At 49.6% G+C, this 21453-nt stretch overlaps 1 protein-coding gene across 1 annotated transcript; it reads right to left on the minus strand.

Moving 5' to 3' along the window:
- Positions 1-14617: 14617 nt before the first annotated feature.
- On the minus strand, positions 14618-15184 carry LOC119100450 (transcription elongation factor SPT5-like). Its single transcript, XM_037223543.1, has 2 exons — positions 15059-15184; positions 14618-14812 (listed from the first exon to the last, which is right to left on the minus strand). The coding sequence occupies exons 1-2, from the start codon at positions 15182-15184 to the stop codon at positions 14618-14620; spliced, it is 321 nt and encodes a 106-aa protein (XP_037079438.1).
- Between the last annotated feature and the right edge of the window lie 6269 nt (positions 15185-21453).

Here is a 21453-nt window from a genome sequence, read left to right on the forward strand (position 1 = left end):
TGGACGCTGCTCAAGACGCAGGGCTTGAGGCAGCTGACTGAGACGCTGATTTTGCGGAGCCCAAAGATGTCGTCACAAGTGGATTACAAGATGGCAAGTCCAAGCCGAGTGACGTCATACGGCCTTTCTGGAACGTTCGAGCTACTCTGGCGGTGGAGGATAATCTCCTGTTTGCGGACTACGCCGAGTCGTCCCGAAAGCTCTGCGGAAATAGACCCTGCCAATGATGTCATGTTTGCCCCCCTCCCCCCCCCCCTCCCACTGCTGTGCTCCGGCCAGCCTTACAACACTACGGTCACATCGAGTCATGTTATTCATGCCTCGGATAGTAATGGCATGCTCCGTACGGTACCCGAGCGCTTCCCCGGCCGGAAGTCCGCGCCCCGAGACGAGCGCGGCGGGTCAGGTCATCCTCGTGACGTCACGCGGGTTCGACGCGCTGATTGGTTGGCCGTAGACGCGTGACCCGCGACCTGACCCGCCGGGTCGTAGCAGGCGGCAGCCGCACGGCGTCGGCCACCTGAGGACCCAGTGACAGCCACCTCACCGTCTGCTGCCGGCGGCGTTGATCCGCCTCGGGACCGCGCCGGGCTGGACCTCTGTCGCTCTCGTAGGGGACGGACGGCAGCCACTTGGGCGCCCAGTGGCAGTCACCTCACCGTGGGGGATGACACCGGTGAAACAGACTGTCGGCCTCCGCAATGGTGTAGCGAGGCGCGACAGTGGCGGCTGGTGTGGAGGCGAGGCAGGTAGGTGACGTCATCGGATTGGGCCGACGAAGGAAGCATCTGTCTCGGCCGAGAGTGCAGCCACTTGCCATCTTTGTGAGGTAGTCCCGGTGCCTTCCGAATCCGACGATTATACCAACTCTGTCCCACAGCAGACTGATTGGATCCTGGGCGTCGACATGGCGGCCGAGTCTAATTTGTCGCAGCGACTTCGTGTGCTGATCGTACCGCACGCGGCCGTCCTGACGCAGCAAATACCTGATGATGAGCGGGTACTGCGGAACGTATGGGGTGTCCGAACAGCACCTGTGCCGGGGGTCGTCCATCAGATCTTGGCAAGTTTCGCAGCTCCAACAGCTATCGGGCGAATGCGTCGGCGTCCATGCTTCCAGGCTGCGTGTTCGTCTGCAGACGACGGTTTCCTTTACGGCAGCTTCGACATGCCCGTTGGATTGCGCACGGCATGGAGTTGACATTATATGTGTCACACTCTATCCGCGTAGAAAATATTTGGTGTGTTTCGCGACGAACTGCGGGCCGCCGTCCCTGCGAAACACCGTAGAGGCGCCGCTCCCTGCGAAGGCCGCGTGCAGCGTTGTGACCAGCTTTCTCGCAGTCGCTTGCCCTTGGTATAAAACGAGGTGTGGCCGTGGGCATTGGAGCAAATAAAACGGTGTGTACATATTGTCAAGCATTTGCGTGTAAGCTGTTGAATCAAAGGGGATTTTCCTACCATCGCTTATGATTATAGCTAACGATCGCCTCACAGCTTATGATCACAGCACAGCTAATGTCAACTTCATCTCTCAATGGATTAACGTGGACAATGTAGAACTTTCACACACACAAAACGTACAGAGAGCCCTTCTATTTCCCACCCCCTTCGGATCCTTTGAATATGACCTCTAGAGGACTCGTAGCGTCTTGCCGAAACAGGGCCCTCTAAGCACAGTGCATCTCTGACCGACACAGAGGTCCCTTATTGTTTCTGCGACAGCGACCAGTGCAAATCGCGAACCCCAGCTTTGTTCCTGCTCGGAAAATGGGCCCCTACGGCTCAGACCGACACCGAGACAACTGTTCGGCGCTGGTAGTTTCTGGCCGAAACGGAGGCACGCTTCGAGCCAGGAAGTTTCCAGTCAATGCAACAGACATTCTGACTGACATTTGAGGTCACGACCATGCGCGCAAAAATCCTTAATGTAACCTACATCTAGATCTTCCGGCTCTTAGGCCCCCTTAGCCTTCCAATCGGTCAGTTCCGAAGGGTCCATCGACCCCAAATTCGGGCCCGCTTGAACACTGCCACCTGTGTGACCGAAGCCCTTCTCTCTATGTCACTCAAAGGAAGCACGCATCAGCACCGGTCCGACACAGAATGTGCCTCGGGTTACAGCCCCCAGTCGCCCCGAGGTGACCGACCCGCGGTCAGCCGGCGAGTCGGAGAGAATGTCGGCCAAACTACGACAACTACAAAGACGGCATGCCGCGAGGCTCACGCATGTGTCGTCGATGCGGAATGCGTGATCGTGGATGTTGTGAAACATTACAGTTCCCACGTGTGCACCCGCGCATCCACCCCACGTGTATCCTGAAAAACCGGAAGGCGATGGTTCCGCCACGGCCTTCCAGGGACACGTGCGCAGGATGTACGCATCAGTGATCTGAGAGGTGGCATGTGTGGACCTGCATATATTGCGAGCCTGTCCGATGCAACAGTGTCTTCTCATCGGCCCTTGGTGTAACAGCTCCAGGATCACCGATCACACACTGGCCGCTCGGGGCCCCTTGCGAGCAAATCACCCAATTTCTAGCCGCTGTGGGCCCCTGGCCGGCAAACGGGCCCCTTATTGTTTCAGGGACCGTGACCGATGTAAATGGCGCGCACCAGCCCGGTCCCTGCTCGGAAAATGGGCCCCCAGGCCAAGACCGGCACGGAGCCGACGGTCCGGCGCTGGGGGTGCATGATGGAGCACTCTGCCGTTTGAGGGTCCGGCCCAGAGGGCCGCGACCGATCATATAAACTCCGGCCAGCCCGTCGGGCCCTACGGGTCCTGAAATCGGGCCTTTAATTGTCGGCCACGAGGGCCCTGAGGCGGGAGGGAGGAAGGGGGGGGGGGGCACGTGCGCCTTGTCTCCCTGCCTACGCCACTGCTCGTAACCAGTCAGTTTTGAAGCAATGCTAGTTGGGCTAGTGCGGGATTGCTACGTCACTAGACATCCGCCTGCTGAGCCGTCGTAAAGTGTCCTCGCATAGACATCGCTTAACCCAACGGGTATGGATTGTCAACGGTGGCTGGGTCGGCTTGCCCAGTTTTTGGCTTCACGCACATAGTGACAGTTGATAACCCTCCCACACGGTTGAAACAAGCTTCTGATCTACCGGATGTGATCGGTGACAAAAACTAACAGTCCTGTGAGCCAATTGGTGACAAAAGTGCGACGACGGAAACAAATTATAACAGAGAAAACCACATTACAACAGACCATCCCAGCTAGGCAAAGCTCAAAGCTTAGCATTAGTACGCACTCGCTAGCACTCGCAGTGTCAGTATAGTGCCTTTAATTAGAACAGTTTAAGGCAGGTGACAGAAATATACTACAAACTACATTGTGTCAGAGCTGATGTCAAAGATCAGTAGTGACACAGTGTTTTTCCAATCACCCTCAGATCAGTGCTTTTCACATATTTTTCAGCCAAAACTCACTTCACACACTGAACAGTATAAAATGTCAAGTAACTAGGCTTACTACTATTCGTGAGAATCGTGAATGGCCACAGCACCTTGAGACGAACGTGGTCAGTTGCTACGCGGCGTTCTAACGCGTCGTGCGGTTTAAGACAAGGGGTTGGATGCTTGCCTCGCGGTATTGAATTGGGTTCACTGCAAGGCTGCGGGCTGCTGTTGGTTGCGTTCATGCCATGAGAAGCTTACTGGTTAGAGGAACGAAGCTAATTGTCAGTTTTTTTTAAGACGGTAGCGTTAAAAATCCCTGCCGATCTCGGGGGATTGCTGTTTATGGATACCTGAGCTGTAGCTTTAGAGGTAAACGGAGGACGTTAGAGCGAAACATATCAAGGATTCATCCGGGACTTCCTGCTACTGAGAGTAACAGCGGCTTTGAGGTAAGAGGCCGAGCATCGCTGGTGTAGACCTCTTACACTGCCCGTTGCGCCTCAAACTCAGCGCGCTGACTGGTAGACAGGCGTCAGATAAAACGCCTTTAAATTGTCTCTACATCGCGTATAAAGCTAAATGAAAGAGCTAGAAGTTTTCCAAAATGTCTTGAGCATCTGTTGATACCGATATTGCATGGGCTTTGCTCAAAATAATTTGGATCATGTTGGAAGGTGCGAGTTCTGCATCGGTAAAGGTTATCCGAAGGCAGCGAAGGTCGCCAACGCTTCCCGCTTATTGTGCGCTGACGCCACAAAACCAAAAGTGATGATGTCAGGTGCTTGTAAAATCATGTTATCGGCAAATATAAGGATACGGGATGCAGTTTTGCAAAATACGTAGGGGTGAGGGGAGCAGGAAGAAAAATACCTAAGTCTGCATCCAAAATGCACTAAAACAATTTTCTCTCTAGCTTTGACGCCATTTTTATTTTCAGAGTTGAGAATGACGGTGTAGTGTCTCAAAATATATGTTTTTAGGCTGGATCCTAGAAGATTATTATAAATAAAAAAAACTAAAAAATGATAACCGAAAGTAAGAAACTACATCCCTGGTTAGGGAACCCCAAATAAAAACTGAGTTACACGTCTCTATGCTGGTTATGTTACGTACGCCTTTTTCTAACAATTCCATTAGTTTAGTTTCAACCAGCATTCGGTGTTTGATGGTTAGCAAAGGATGCTTGAGTGCAAATAAACTCCTAGAACGAAACTTTTTTCACTGCATTTCAACGCATTTCATTGTATCATCAATGCCGCATTGCATTTCTTTTCTCTTTGCTTTTGTGGCGCATCGCATTTAGAGCTACATTGCAGCGGCTTCTGAAAGATCTGGCACCAGGTGACAATGTTGATGGTTCCAAATATGGTCGGTGACAGAAAACGCAATTTTTCAACCTTGCCCTCCTGCCTGCTACGCATGCTCCCCCCCCCCCCCCCCCCCCGACTGCCATCGTCTGGTCACCCTCCCGACTGCTACCGCCTGCTCACCCTCCTGTCTGCTACCGCCTGCTCATCCTCCCGTCTGCTACCGCCCTCAATTCCTCACCGTGCCAAGTATCTTGCTGGTGCTGGTAAAATGTGTTGTTGTTCTGTTACACGGAACGCGCTGATTGCCATCATTGCTGCCTACCAAGGACAATGAAAAAGTAAGTTAAAGGCATTTAGGATGCAGTTGGGATGTTAAGGCTAGTAAAGTGCTTGAAAAATAAAAGGACATGTTGCACAGTAAAGCGCAGTCTGGTTGTTTTCTGAATTTAACGGGTTCGATCACCGATGCTGTAATAACAAACAAGAAACTTCTGACAGTAACAGGTACTGCAATAAGTTTAACGGTATAACGTATTGAATTACACGGGAAATAATCCATGTGAAGGTGAGTGGGCAAGATGACACCAAATTCGTATTGTGGTCTTGCGTTATTCATTTCACAGATTACGAAAAAGTCACCTTCGTCTACCGTATGATAAATGAAGGCGTCACCCAACGCGTCATCACACGGACTTGACTACCCTATCCTCCCCCCCCCCCCCTGTCCTTGACATACGTGGCACAAAGGGTGGATGCCGGGCTTATGGGGGCCCGCTTACTGGCTGCTTATTTCAAACCGAAGCTTTTGCTTTGGTTTGGACTGCAACTGTTTTGGCCAGAAGTGACCATGTCAGGACTATGGGATGAAGAAGAGTGGATCGTGGTGGGGTTAGACTGCATGCCTCTGGGAGCACTACGCCACTAAGACTTAGGCCGTACGGGGGGCCCTTTTCGGGGCACTCTGAACGCTCAGGCGTGGGCCTCCGTCAGCGGGCACTTAAGCACAATCGTGGCTGATGCAGCCATCCTGCCCCGGATAAGCGGGGCGGTGTAGGGATGCAGAATAAAACGTGAATGGGGAAAAGAGCAGGTGAACACGAAGCGGGGCATGCAAACTACGTAGCTGCCAAATAACAGAGAAGTGCTGCTAGGTGCTCGTACCTCTCGGGCTCCAAATCATTCAAGGATAAGTCTTGTTAGGTCAAAACCATGCACTTTCAATATCCGCGGCACGAATCCGCATCATCCGATTCGAGGCCAGACTTCCTGTCGTCATCAGAGCACTGAGACCGCTAAGTAGTTTTTTTTTTTGGTCACGAAACTCCACCCACGGAGTGTCGTGAAAACGTGGAAGCTGATGCACTGAAAAAATATCACTTAAGTCCCAAACTTCATTTTTGTTCTCTTTGTAAAAGCAAACATGAAGTGCTGCCCTTGGTGTGATAATGAGCTCCTCCACGCCCCAGTATTTCCTGAAGAAATCACCGATAACACACAAAACCCTTGCAGGAACTGCATGCGAGATTGCTTACAAGCGGATGCCTGAGCCGCTTAGTGAAATATCTCGCAGAGCCAACATGCAGAATTGCAGGTGTGGGGATTAATAGTGACCTCAGTCTAACCATAATTTGCAGGCATCCATACTGTTGTCAGGGAGGCCGATCCCTCTGATCTGAATGTGTTCAATAGCCTGAACAGGTACAACAGGAGAATCAACCTTACCAGCGCGTATGGAGCCAACTGTGTCTTACATTTGAGGGAAGCACAGGAGGTCGACTTCCTCGAAGTATTTTGATTTTAGCTGCACTGCCCCAATTACGGACGGGCTTTGCTTAGAGACTTATTTAAATATTTAAACAGTTTCGCCAAGTCACGTGAAGAGCCTCACAGACATGGCATCGCATGACTGTCGCCGTTCTTGTGCACCTGTACCCAACAAGCTTATGGCTTTTGCTAAATACATCGACAACAGATCGGTGCCTGTCTCATGTCAGTAAAGACGAATCTCTAATGTTGGCCGACGATGTGGTCAGAGGGTACTCGAGCAGATTTTGAGGAGGCTTACGACAGAGAGAAAAATAGAGATGGACGGGCTTGACTTCATGCCTGACGTGCCGCGAACAGCATAAGACAAACCATGTAAAAATATCGCCTAGGAAGCTCGGCTGGATGATTGAGTACCGCATCATACGATCTCCTACCAAAGTGAGGCGCAATATGCCCGCCTGCGTAGTGGCTGGATGCTAAATGTTACGCTCTGGTGTGTACATATCGTAAGCCTGACGGGACACCATGTCCGAGTGGTTAGCGCCATGGACTGCCATCTGAGAGACCAACGTCTGAGCATCGGCTGCGTCATAGCTCCTGGAAAACCCTGGATTATAGCCAGCGCTTCTGGACTGTGAAAATGGATTGCCGTCGGCGCTACATAAAAGGATGTGGGACGACCTGTGGCGCATTTCCTTTCGCAAAGAACAACAAGGTTTTTTGGCATGCGGACAAATAACCGAAATGCATATATCCAAATGTCTTTTTTTAAATGTCTTTACACGAAAGCTGTGTTGCTGACGCGCACTTTTAGAGCCATGTTAAGCAGGTAAAATGCTACAAGCCCACCGGTTATTTCATGACATGCCTTTTTGCCGTTGCGTCAAAGTGGCAGACCGTTAACACGCGCCCGGATGGCCGGTTGGATACCTTCCGTTCGGTTGGGGGTCAACTAGACCCACCTGAGATCTTAGGAACTGAGGAGAGCTAGAGACACCAATTGTCAGGGTGTGTTGACCTATAGCTAAACTCAGTTAGGTCAAAGTTTGAAGGTCCTAGGTCATTATCTACGGGTCAAATAAGGTCAAACAAGTTCAAATTCAAGACTTTTTTCCAAATGGGCCCCTGGAACCTGGATAACTCTTCTAAGCGAAAGCACATGCTCATCTAAGGTCAGTAACCTAGTTTGACCTTTTCAAGGTCATGGTGACCAAAATCATACAAGACCGCTTTGAGTTTTGCATTTGGATAATTAACAGAGATTATGCTAGACAGTATGTTTTTAAATACAAAATGCTGACTCGGGTCATTCTAGGTCAGTGGCCTATTCTGACCTTTAAGAAGACTACGGAAGGTGTATAATCCGGTTTCTGTTACCAATGAATTCGAAATGAGCACCAGAAACTGCACCATACAGCAAGCCCCAGGGTAATAAAACAGGTCGACTTTGATCTTGGTGTGACCTTCATACCTGACCTTAAGGCAATGTAATTTTTTCATGCAGTTGTTGCGTTGCCTAAGAAAGTATCTCAGAGATGTATGGCTTCGTCTCACATTCCGTTGCTGGATCAGATCGAACGATTCCGTGGAAATTGCCTTCGCTGAAACCATAGCCTGACTTTGATCTACCATGGGTCAGCAACCTTACAAGATACATCGTATTTTTTTTTATTCCAGACGATCTGATATCAAATTGCTTACAGCTATGCAAGACTGGGCGGGGCTACGGTGCGCCGTTCGGAAACCATTCCGAAAAACCTTGGGGGATCGATTTTACCCCACCCCCGAGCGCGTGTTAGCAAATTGAAATGCATATTTACCGAGTGACGGTCTCCGAAATGCTTTTCAGTTAAATACCAATTTCCTTACGCTAATTTTCCGACATGCTTTCCTGTAGAATGCTATTGCCGAAGTGTTTTTAGTCAAATTATAACGTGGTTAAATGCTGATAGTTAAACACTAATAAGCCAAACGTTCTTTAAACGAGTGCTGATGTATCGAAAGCTGCTAATAGGTTGCAAGCAGAAGCGTAACCCTCGACTTACCGCTGAGTAAGTCGGCTGTGCTCGAATTCACTTTTGCTCTCCGGGGAAGGTCTCAGTGGCCCTGTAAGATCCACAAAATCAAGCAAACTTGAGTCACAGAAAAGACGGTATTGGAAGTCTGCATCAAATTGTATCGGCAATCAGCTATATTGAAATCATTTCAGTAATTTCATTAACAGAGCCATGGAGAAACCCGTTTTCACATGAATTGTGTTTGCTTTCTGGTAAGACAAAACACGACTTTGTTATTCACACAAATCATATTGCAAGCGCGATCCGCATGTGTTTCAAGGAATCTGCAAGTCGTTCATGGCAGATTACTGCAGCATAACTCGCTGCTTAGGGGTAGCCAAAAAAAGACAAGCGAATTGTCGGCTAAGTCAGCAACCAATGCACTAGGTCGGTAACATTCTTCTGTGCACACGCACGCCTTATTACTCAATTAAGTTTTGAATTCCACTCTTAAGCTGGCTTTAGGTACGAATTGCCCCTCACGCATTGCTCAACTCGCTCCCAATAACGTGTTTTGCGAGATAGGTGAACGGCTCCAACTCAAGTTCGTGCGATTTCAGGAGCATGGCCCATGTTTTCAGCGCTTCCTGTGTTAAACGATTGAGCTTATCAAGTGATTGGTTCAGAAATGGTTGCACCATCATTCTCGATGCACACAAACTCCACCCAGTTCCCCGCTCTTTTCCTGCTGGCTGCTACTATACGATTTAGTGCAACGCCTTGGAGCACATTCCGGGGCTTGCAGTACAATGGAGAAGTTGCTCAAACGAGCAGTGCCCGACTGAGCCAACATAAGCAGTTCTTTGCGTGAGCTCTTTCATAGAGCTAACCCATTTAGCTAAAAAATAGTCCTAAATGTGTGTCATCGGCATTCTTCTAGGACATGTGCAGCACATGCATTAGTTTTCCCATAACATTTCCACGAAACGGAACGTAACAGTGAGTTTGCATGAACCTGAAGTGACATGGCACCATGTTAAGGCTGATCCTTCGTCCACGGCGTCTACGACTTGCTATGATACAGTTTTCTAATTGAATTCATATGGTTAAATTTCTTAACCAAATTCACATGTCTCATCAAGAGCCTTTTTCATAACACGCATTGACTAGCCGCACACTTGTCGAGTCCACAAGCTTATGGGTACATACACGATGAGAAGCCATCCTCATGTGGGCGGAGGGTGCGGCGTGACAGGTGTGAAGTGGTCGAATCAGAACACTTAACATCAATACATCAGAACACTTTACATCAATACATCAGAACGCTTTGCATCAATACATCAGAACACTTTACATCAATACATCAGAACACTTTACATCAATACATCAGAACACTTTACATCAATACATCAGAACACTTAAAATCAGTCTGATTTCAGCATTTGATCATTCAACAATGTCCATCCTGTTTGGCGCGCCACACCAACCCTCTCAGCATTCTCCCTCGGAGAATACAAAGTGCATGCACGCATTGGCACGCGCGAGACTTCGCTATTAGATAGCAAAAGTATGTTGACCAAGACTCTGGCTTCAGGCGGCCTTTATGATCTCAGTGGACAGTGATGTCACTGCTTCGCAATGGTGAGGATGTGAATTCACGCCCGCGTGCTTCAGAGCATCCACTTTTTCCGCGGCAATCGTCCCAAGAAGTGCCGCAAGTGAGGATGATTAGCCTATTGCTGTTGTACGTGTGCGTTACGATTCGCAAGCCGAGAAATGTCCCTTTTTCCTAGGATACTTCTTCGCTACCAGGGGTTCTCATACAACCACAGCAATTTCCGGTATTACCGAGATTTTCGTGCAGTAGCCGAGGCCTTCTATTTTGAAGCTTGTGAGCTTTATTCGTCCAGTGGTCCGTTTTTTTCACTGCAGAAGTATAAGAAGTTTTTCCTAAACGCTGTAAAACACGAGGGCAAACAGACTTTTCTGAGGAATGTTCATAGCACGTGGGATCCTGTGCTGTTCCACGAAAAGCTTTCCGCCGCGGCGAGGCATCTGATGGCCCGATAATTAATCCTCCACTCCCACCGATCGCATGCACTCAGAGGTGAGCCAAAGTAGTGCTTCTAAAAGGCTTCTTGCATTCTCAGGGGCCTCCAATTTCCTGAGGAGGGGGGGGGGGGGGGCGGTGCAGCTCCCAAGCCCCTTCCTTCGCTGTGGATTCATCGCCACCAATTCAAACCGAATTGTTGCTTCTAGTATGCTTTGCGTTAGCTGACATCACAGCAGTAAATGACAGCATTTTGCCCACTTGCATCGGTTTTCATGCCGACCATCCCGGGACGCAGCGGTGCATGCACGTGTGTAGCAGACATGACGTAATTTAGCGGAGTGTATTCGCATGAGCCGCTTACCCCACGCGATGCGCGAGAACACAAAATCGTAAATGCGGCGCTGGACGGCGCACTGACATCTGGCTCGGGTTTTTCTCTGAAGTTCAGCCGCGGTTTGAGAGGCACGACCAACCCGGATCTGTCAGATATGCGGGCAAATTGAATCCGGCCGGGATGCTTTAATCTGTTCCTTGAACTCTCAGATGAAGACTTTTCGGCAACTTCAAGGCCGTAAACTGTTACCATCACATATGCAAATGAGCGTGTAGGAGATCATGAGCAATAGCTCGCTATCAAGTCGGAGCACAATATGGGCGAGAGATGTACTTCTAAACATTCTTTAGAATGTTAACCGGGGTGACGCTCCTTAGTTGTGCCGTGAATCGAAAAGGAGCCAGCAGATCTGGACTTGTCTACCGATGGTGTTCCTTTTAGCTTAAGAGTAATATGTATAACACGCGTCATGGTTTACAATCGCCACGGTTCTGTTCCCGCCGTTTGCGGTAAATTGAGAACTATTTCAGACCCACTCATTCACCAAACGGCCTTCACATGGGGGGACCAATGTTCGCCACACAGGCTACCTTTATCGATTGCTCAACCCAAACCCTTACTGACATGCATTAAAAAATTGGTGCCAATGACGGATCTCTCCTCATCCCTTATTGGCTCTCCTAGCTCGTTCCCATCCCCCGTGTTCCGTTCCAGGGCCAGTACGTCATTCCAGGACCCTCCAGCAGTGCCAAATATCCGCCCCTCCGCATCTGATAAGCCTCCAGTAATTACGCTCCAGCCGCCCCGGGTGTGCTGCCGCCGCCCGGCAGCGGCCCCACCACTAGACCAGACAAGTGCCGTCGTACAGAGGATTAGCGGCTGCGTGCCGGGCCATGGCATGTCGGCGACTTTGCAAGGCTGCGGACGTCGCCTAGCCGGGCGCAAAGTTAAGCGGCTTAGCGACATCTGCGACGCACGTCGTGCAGGGGCACTGCGTCCGGCGATGTCGCCCGGTGGGACGGGCAGACACCCGAGCCCATGGCAACGGTGCTCCGGTGCAGCGTCGCTTGTGGGCTGGAACTCAGTAGCGATATTTGACACTTGCCTGTTCGCATGCTGACGCACAGCTGCTGTCGGCAGAAAGACTTTGGAAGTGAGGTGATTATTTTAGAAAGGAAATTATAGTTCGGAGTATAAATGAAAAGCAATTATTCAACTGCAAACGAGAACCATTTGTTTGAAATTTCTCGTTGGAGATGTTGCATATATTTATTCGAATGAAGATCAACTCAAGCTCAGGATCTGTCTAAAGCGCTTTTATTTTTAGAAGTTGAGGCAATCAGGTGGTCCTCTGAGCTTGGGCGGACGACTGGTGTTCGGTTGGTAAAAATGCGCAAGTGATCAAGCGCAGCCATGACTGCTATCACGGTGTTACACCCTCCAGTACTTTAAAGCTTCGTGATGTCCCAATTCGCGCTTAATCAGATATTGATACTGTACCGATGTTTCGACTGCATGCTATTGAAATGTGCCAGAATAACAAATGTGTAGCATACCGGCCGTGCACTTGCTCGCTGCAAAACTGTGTGTTCGTTCAATGCACCAAGCACACTGAGAACCAAAGCGCGCAGATAAAGTTGGTATCTAAATTTATAATCATCACCAAAACACGAGCGGTATCTGTCCAGTATCTGCAAATATGTAGGCCGTAGGGAAATCATTCAACCACGTGCGAGTTGTGTTCCGGACCAGGGCAGAAAGAAGCTCGATACGTCCAGAGATGACCATTTGTCTGTGCTCCTAGCGCCATAAACAAGCTGTTGACAACTTGACGCCTGTGTCAGCTGCATATACCGTGAAGAGGAGTCTATGAACACTTTCTCGTCATTCGCCAATTCACACTCGGTCTCAGCTTTGAATACTGACACATCCGGCTCAAACGGGTCTGGACAAGTTGTCAGAATTCAGGATAAATGACACACGGGACCTTGACGTCGACGGCAATTGATCGGCGCAGAGGGAGGGCTCACCAGACGTGTGTTTACACATGTGCTGATATGTCAAGGCTGGGAGATGAATCAGATCATTGGATTACTGTCAGATGAGCAATAACACCATTCCTCATTTTCATCTCCTCATGTGGGCACTAATGTACCTTTGATATATTGGCTAAAACACCGATTAGTGACGATAAAGCAAACGACTGGCCGGTTAAGATAAAATCACATGGGGTGTCGTGGCGTGAATTTTTCGGGGAGCTGCCTATGGCAGTGTACCTTGTCTAGTTAATGGTGGAAAAATATGCGCCGTTTTTTGGGTCGATCTCAGATGTCCACGGATTTGGCAGCGAGAACAAAAAGCTCCAGACTTGCAACTGGTACCACTCGAATACGACGTGAATAAAGTTCAAGCCTTCCAACTCGACATGACAATGTGTGATCCACGAAAAGTATAGAAAAGTCATGTTTCAATACACGACCAAAAGAATGCATCGTACGACGGCACATATCACCAGGACCGGCTCTTCACATCGGGAATATCTGTCCACGACAGTTAGGGCGGGCGACTGCTCCGGTAGTCCAGCTCCTCTCTGGTGCACACCGGGACGCACCCAAGTGGCTTGGTGCAGTAGACGGCGAGGCAAGCACAGGCAATATATTTTACAAAATGAAATGACACGCCAACTGACAAAAGATACATATCTATACATATATGTATACGTACATATATATATATATATATATATATATATATATATATATATATATATATATATGTATATACATATTAAAATGTCGCAAAACAACGTCAATGTAACGAGATCCAAACATACATATATTGAGCTGCCTGATCCCGATGGCCGAACGAATGTAAGCTGATCATCTAATACTGTCATAAAACACTAAGCGAGATTTCTTCTCTAGATATGTAGCAATATTGAACGCTCGTCACCTGTCGGCTTGGTATGAATGTTATGCACTGATGGGGATACTTAAAACATGAAGTCTGGAACTTCCTTCCACTGGGCTTAACACATGCAAGAAACTGCGATGAGCTCCTGTTTTCACCATTTTCTGCATCTTATGACCTACTCTTGCGTGGTGGCGTTGTTTATGGTACATTATTGTACGATGAAGATCTGTTATTGGCAGCGTAAGGACTCGTAACTCATGATACTGATACATGATACGTAACTCTGGAGGCAGTATTTGCTGCGCACAGTTTGGTCATTAATTCAGCCCAGCTGCATGATCACCATACAAGCACCTTATGGTCATTAAAAGGCACGAGGCTGCATATGCCACAGCGCTAATCGGCATACTCTTAGTTTAATCATTGTTCGTTATCCAGGGCAAAGCAGTACTTTCCTGCCCTTGGAGCTGAGAAGCGGATTATCGTGTGCGGCCCGCCAGCGGGTGCTCGGGAAATTCCGGTCAGCTCATCCTTCACGTCCACAATCCACGCCGGCCGCCGTGATCACTCCACACCGGCGATCCGGCATCATGCCGCCCAAACCCTCGTCACCGTGCCGCTCCAGCGCTCCGTCATCGTGCTGCCTTAGTGGTTTGCCATCATGCCACCCCAGCGCTCCGTCGTCGTGCTGCCTTAGTGCTTTGCCATCATGCCGCTCCAGCGCTCCGTCATCGTGCTGCCTTAGTGGTTTACCATCATGCGGCCCCAGCGCTCCGTCATCGTACTGCCTTAGTGATTTGCCATCATGCCGCCCCAGCGCTCCGTCATCATACTGCCTTAGTGCTTTAGCGTGATGCCGCCCCAGTGCTCCGTCACGACACCCCAGCGCTCCGCCACCATGCCGCCCCAGCGCTCCGTCACCATGCCACCCCAGCGCTCCGTCACCATGCCGCCCCAGCGCTCCGTCACCATGCCGCCCCAGCGCTCCGTCACTATGCCGCCCCAGCGCTCCATCACCATGCCACCCCAGCGCTCCGTCATCATGCTGCCTTAGTGATTTACCATGATGCCGCCCCAGCGCTCCGTCACCACACCGCCCCAGTGCTCCGTCACCATGCCGCCCCAGTGCTCCGTCACCATGCCGCCCCAGCGCTCCGTCACCATGCCGCCCCAGCGCTCCGTCACCATGCCGCCCCAGCGCTCCGTCACCATGCCGCCCCAGCGCTCCATCACCATGCCGCCCCAGCGCTCCGTCATCATGCTGCCTTAGTGATTTACCATGATGCCGCCCCAGTGCTCCGTCACCACACCGCCCCAGCGTTCCGCCACCATGCCGCCCCAGCGCTCCGTCACCATGCCACCCCAGCGCTCCGTCACCATGCCGCCACAGCGCCCCGTCACCATGTTGCCCCAGCGCCAGCGCAGCGCACACGCGGAGCATGGGCGAGCAATAACCGACACCCTGGAGGAAGCCGTTCAGCGGCAACCCTGCGACAGCACCGGCTGCTGTCGCGGCCAACCCGCCGCGTACCTGTCATCCTGGAGAGTCGGTCTGAGCTCTGTGGAACTCTGGCGGTCCCCCTCCTGGTTACGCGATATTAGTGCTGCAGTAAAGCTCCTACCGCCAGGAGTGCTGCAGTACCTTTACTGTCAATACACATACACGGAATAAGTGCCACGCGATAAAATTTATCCTCTAAAAACTTACACACGTCATCAGTTCTACTGCAAATACTTAAGCAGTCATTGGTTATCCACTACATTACTCCTGCCGATACTTGGGCCGTGGAGTTCAAAAGGCATGGGCGCCTAACAAGGTTGGATTTAATTGCAGGTTAGGAAGGATTACATCCGCCCGATACTGCGATTTAAAGTTAGTGGCACCAATGCGAGGGCTCATTTGTCTTGCTATGTTACGTTATTGTCCCGATTTCTCGTCTTTTTGCGTAAGCGTAAACGCCGTAGTTTTGGCAGCATGGCATTTATGATGGGCATGACTAGTTGAAGTATTTATTTGGTTGTGTAGTATTAGAGCCTAATATAAGTCATTGTAGAAGATAAATATTGCGCTTTAGTGACCACAAGGTCAGGGGTTTAGCACTACATTTAGTTGGGACCCCATCTACCGCTCATTGTAGATGGAGAGGCGTGTCTCGCTCGGCGAAACGTTGTGTTTTATATATTTTGGGGCAGGCTTGGCCGTTTTCCCTGGCTGGACTCCAAGTCTGCTTTGCAACACTAAAACACAGCGGTCCACCTTCTTTTTGGTGACAAATGTTGCGCAGAAATATTGGCGTTGTGGGTCTGTCGAGAAAAAAGCATACACTATGGAGTGGGAAAGTCTAGAATGACTTCGCCCGTCCAAATGTTTCCAGGTACATGCTGCCCCGGGATTTTGGTGGGGCTTCATGTACGAGTGGAAAAACTGACGGGTGTGGTTTGTGGAGAATGGCCTGTATCATATGGTGTACATGTCGCGTATAAACGTTGGCAATGGGAGAAATATCGTTTATTAAAGGCTGTGTGGCTATTTGTCGCAGACGTCATGGGAGACGGAAGCTTTTGGTGTAAGTTTCGCATTGCTTCCAAGCTTTGTCGTCTGTCGGCAATACTAAATGTAACTCAAGCAGTCGAAGGAATGTCGCGTATAGGTAAGGAATTGACAAATGTTTGCTGTAGAAGAAATGACGGATATTTTTTGTAGTTTTTTAGGATAGGTTTTTGCAGCAGAAAATTACCTTGCAACACTCATGTCGCGCAAGAAGTATTTACGGTTGAAGTGGCACAGCGTTCCATAAAAGTCTGCATACAAGTGTTTGCAAGTTTTTGAAGAAGTTATTTTGACGTGGATCACTCTACACTACACTCATATCGAGCACACTTATGTCGTGCATGAATGAATATTTGTAGAAGATATGGTGCGCATAGTTTAAGTCTATAGAAGTTCTTGCAAAAGTACTTCTACGGTACTCCGTCATGCAGAACTAATGTCGCAGCACTCGCCGTACCACCTACTTCGTGACCCCCTCCTCTAATCCTCCCCGGCCGCAGCCGCGACCTTGAGGTCACCGCAGCCGCTTCCGCGGTGACGTCACCGGGTCGTGTCCTGACACGTGACGCGTCACGCGCGTTCTGCGGTGCCGGTCGGCGTCGGAGCCGGCCCCAGACAGCACCGGGAGGTGCCTGGCACCAAAAATGCGGTCCGCGCCGGACAAGGGCGCGCCGCGGCGGGATGACAGCTCATGGCAGACGTCAGCGGATCAGAGGGTGATTCAGAGCGTTTTGAAGGACGTAGAAGTTCCAGGAACGTCTGACCGCGCCACACACGCACGGAATCCGTTGTGCCCGTGTGCTATTTGAGACACGGGAAGCGGTATTGCACGTTAGATCTGTTTCTAAGAAGAGCATTTGCGTATTACTGCTTACAACTAATCATGAATCCCGCTGTAGAGCCTGACAGATTGGCGCCAGTTTTGTAAGTTCGCTTCCCAGTAACAACACTTCTGTGTTTTGGCATTGCCGTCAACTAGTGACTGGCTGAGAGGCTGAAACGACGGCAGTCGGGCTATGGCATTACGCTCCACGCTAAAACATCTGGGCAAAGACTGTCCGTAAGGCTGGGGCTGCGCATTGGCGTGGTGGGGTTCGGACTATAGCAGCAATCTATACATGTCCACAACGAATCTGATCTCAAAGCCAATTCTACAAGACGGTAGGCAAAATGTATTTACAAGGCACCGCTTATGCTTGCCCTGTTACACGAGTACAAACATGCAAATCATAAATCAAGTTTAAAGTCGGCGATCAAATTTTGGTGGCACACTGCGTGACTGCGTGACTGCGTGACGGACGTTCCTGGAACTTACGTGACTCCGTGTGCAAGCCCGCGTGCACCCGTCCGCATCTTCATGTGACGTTCATTTAATTTATAATTCAATTTATTTGGAAAATTTTTAAGAGAGGTCACACACTTTTGACGCGGCCCAATTATCTCCATCCGAACATGGTCCGGCGCTCGGCCTTTTTGACGCCAGTGCAAGACAAACATCGTGATCTGGCCACGTTTCCCAGGGTATCAACCGAGACAATGGCGTGTTGGCAGTTCCAGGGTCGCCAACAGGTGAACACCAAGTAAAAAACGCTCCTCGTGTCCTTGTGGTGGAGACGAGGACGCCGTATGAAGACTGGAGGAATCTTTTCTTCAAACAGGTGCCGAATTTATCAGCTGATGCCCGTTAAGAAAGGATTTAACCTTTTTTCTCCCTCAAACCGCGTAACATAAGTTCAAGAACAGTAGACATATACCAGAACAATGTGAAAGCATGACACTGGTTGGCCTCCCACCGCCAGTGTACTCAATTTTATGGTGAAGCTACCACGCGTGCACCGTAACACGGCAGGAACCACAACCCTGCTCGGGGGGTGGGTAAATTCCACCGGAGCACTCGCCTGCATATCACGAGCAGGCGTCATACTTAGTTTCGGGAGTTCTATGCGGCGGTGATATGGCGAAATACTGGGGCGCATGCGACTTCAAAACTAATAAGATATTACGGCACTGGAAGTCCACGAAGACGACCCTAGAGAAAATCTCAAGCGCCACTTGGGCAGGCCAACATTGTCGGAAGTTTCCAGTACGAATTGAGTTCATCATTGTGCAAAGTGCATCCAGCAGCTGTACATCTCAAATTCTTGAGAAAATAGGTCGAGTCTGACACACAGTTATGTGTCAAGAACAAAAGCCATGATATTCTGCAACCGGTTTCCGAGGTACACAGCATGGTAGTTTACTTATGCGGCTGTATCCATTATATTCCTGACCCCATTCTTAATTGCAATTTCGCAACCATCACTGAAAGCACTGTAGGTTTTCAGTTATTCGCAAGTCGTTATGTTCGCTACAGTCATCAAGCATGGCTCGTAGAATATCGACGCTCAGGTTTTGGTCGGCGCTCTTTCATCCTTGAAGGTCGTCATACCTCAAGGCATTTGAGGCCTGGGAAGGCCAGTGAAGAGCATGGGCCTTGGTGGATTCCGTTACACCGTGCACACGAGAATCCTAGCTGCAAATCATCATTAGCGATATCCATGCATGCATGATATTTCAAAGACAAAAGGCATGCAACAAGCGCGTAAGAAACTAAGCGCTCGCAACATGTCATAGCCTGCAACGAACAATGTTTTTGCACAAAAATTGCGCAAAAGTCAACGTCCACGCTGCGAAAGCATCGTACCAAAAATGAAGACATAAAAAAAATTGGTCTAGTTTTCTCAAAAGAGATTCAACAGACGCATTGGTTACGACGACCTCTACGAAAAATTCCCGCAATTTTTGAACGGAGCTTCTCTAGATTTGGAGCTATCCCCTGCCCCGGAAGGTTGAATTCCGTACCCTTCTCTCTATATCTATTTCGCCGTACAAGTTGACTCTTCTGTTATGTCGCATGACAGACCTATAGTTTCTTTCTCCAACATCTCACGTCAAACGTGTGCAAATCAGCGTTCCAGGGTACATTCGCGGCATGTGCGTGCCAGACATTCTTACATAGTGTTTGAAGGTGTGCTTAATGCATCGTGACCTAATGTAAACAACGGAGATGTGTACTAGAAAACGTCATGGGTCTTCATTACTTTTTCAGCGGACTCTACTAGATCTTTGCTTGGAAGTGTTTTTGCCCGGGCATGCGCGAACTTAAAACAAGCTTGCCAGGGGAGATGTAATGAACATTCAACTTCACGGTCATGCTATCCTTGTTCCGAATATCCTGGAGCAGGCTAAATGTACGCTTCACAACAGCAAGGCAGAACATCCCCAAGCATTACAGCATGAACCGTTTACAACAGAATCGTTACCAAATGACAATTCTCAACGAAAAGTCATCTAAGGTCAATTTCAGTGGTTATTGAATGTCATCAGATGCCCTAAAGCCACCTGTTAGACACAACTGTCGACACACTTTGACCTGGCCTAGCTTTATAAGGAGATACGAAGAGCTACTTGCCATTTTACTTCCATCCGAAACGATCTGGCAGCTCATTTGAAAGAGGCAACCCTGAATGATGCGAATTAAAACTCTGCGGGCCGACACACACATAACTTTCAGAACATCACACGCAGAGCTAGTGCGATGTTTCTTACCTCTGCTCCAGCATATTCAGTGCAGGATTTACGTGCATGCCTACCGACGCTGCTGCAGGGAACGACCCATCGAAGCTGCCAAAATTTAAATGAGTAGTTATGAATATCGCTTATAAGTGCATAAGTGGATTATTCGGGTTTAAATGATATTTTATCATATCATGCAAGGGAATAGCTGAGAGATCTTTGTAATCGCCAAAATATAAACAGATTTTTCTCACCGTGTTGAGTAAAGGCGAGCTATGGACGAATTAGTTCATTCTTCCAGAGCAGTGTTGCTAACAGCCGTAAGTCGTTAACGTGTCAGGTAATACGAGTTGGCACTCTGGTAACATTCGAACTGAAGGAGCCTCCTGCACGTTCCTTGGGACGTGTTTGAAAGCGTTGAATTCAGATGACAAATTAGGCCGTACTCGTGTCGCATGACTAGGGTGGGGATGAAAACGCTGAGTTCAGATGACAGATTAGGCCGTACCCGTGTCGCATGACTAGGGTGGGGATGAAAACGTTGATCTCAGGTGACAGATCAGGCCGTACCCGTGTCGCATGACTAGGGCGGGGATGAAAACGTTGAGTTCATGTGACAGACCAGGCCGTACCCGTGTCGCATGACTAGGGTTGGGCAGGGGATAACGGCATGGCAGGTTGATCTGTCCTGATAATTGGCATGAATTGGTTGAGAGCTGTACCTCATTATATGTTCTGTTGTTTACCCATACACCTTTAGCAACAATAACTGCAGTGAAATTGATGTCACTGTGATAATAATTTGCATTCATCATGATGCTTCGGAATAGCGCCCTTTTCACGTTTGTCATTGTCATACAAGCCATCTCCAAGCTCGCTTTCCAGAGTCGCCCCTGTCCCTCCCTTTAGAAGCCTGATTGGCACCAGGGAGTGCCGAGCATTGGGGGTATTTCAGTGACCTGCGCAGACCCCATACTGCAGTTCGTGACTGTGGTAGCAGACGGTGGTGGGAGAGCTTACTCGGTCGATGGGATGAGTGCCGGACAGAGAGCTCTCGTGCTGTCGCTATACCTGATCAGACCGAACGCCCGTTACGGTTAGCCTCCCCGCAAGTAACGGTGCAAAGGCCCACAAGGCGCCCGTAACTGTGCTCGGGGAAGTCAGGCGCGACGCATTGGGCCAAGTCCAAAGGGTGACAGCATCGCGGAGGGAAAACAATTTACGGTACCGATAAGCCGTTCAGTCAATGCTTTAACGGAACTCAGCTACCTGGTGCGTGTCAAACATGAACGTGTCTTGGTTAACATTGTGTTATGCAAGTCCGGCTTTCATCGCATAGTCAAGGTTTCACATGATTTCGACTATGAAAGTACGATAAGCGTCTTGGACGTGTGACTAAGAGACCCGACTTAGTTGTGCTTCCCACTCAACGTGCACCCCTTCGATCCCGTGCTGTTCCTCAGTGCTGCGACGGTGATCTCTGCTAGTTTCTGCCTCGATTCTCCTGCGCTCTTGGCTATCACAGAATCCGGGCCTCAGCTCGGTATGGTCAGCAAACCTAACATCC

The sequence above is a fragment of the Pollicipes pollicipes genome, unplaced genomic scaffold (genome assembly GCF_011947565.3).
Source record: "Pollicipes pollicipes isolate AB1234 unplaced genomic scaffold, Ppol_2.1 Scaffold_4881;HRSCAF=5763_pilon_pilon_pilon, whole genome shotgun sequence".
Classification (NCBI taxonomy): Eukaryota; Metazoa; Arthropoda; class Thecostraca; order Pollicipedomorpha; family Pollicipedidae; genus Pollicipes; species Pollicipes pollicipes.

What these genes read in the sequence shown, in the direction of transcription:
- LOC119100450 (XM_037223543.1), bottom strand. Translation starts at nt 15,184, where the DNA reads ATGGTGACGGGGCGCTGTGGCGGCATGGTGACGGAGCGCTGGGGTGGC. An exon ending in AGCACTGGGGCGGCATCATG is followed by an intron (nt 14,813 to 15,058) that starts GTAAATCACTAA and finishes ATGATGACGGAG; the next exon opens with CGCTGGGGTGGCATGGTGAT.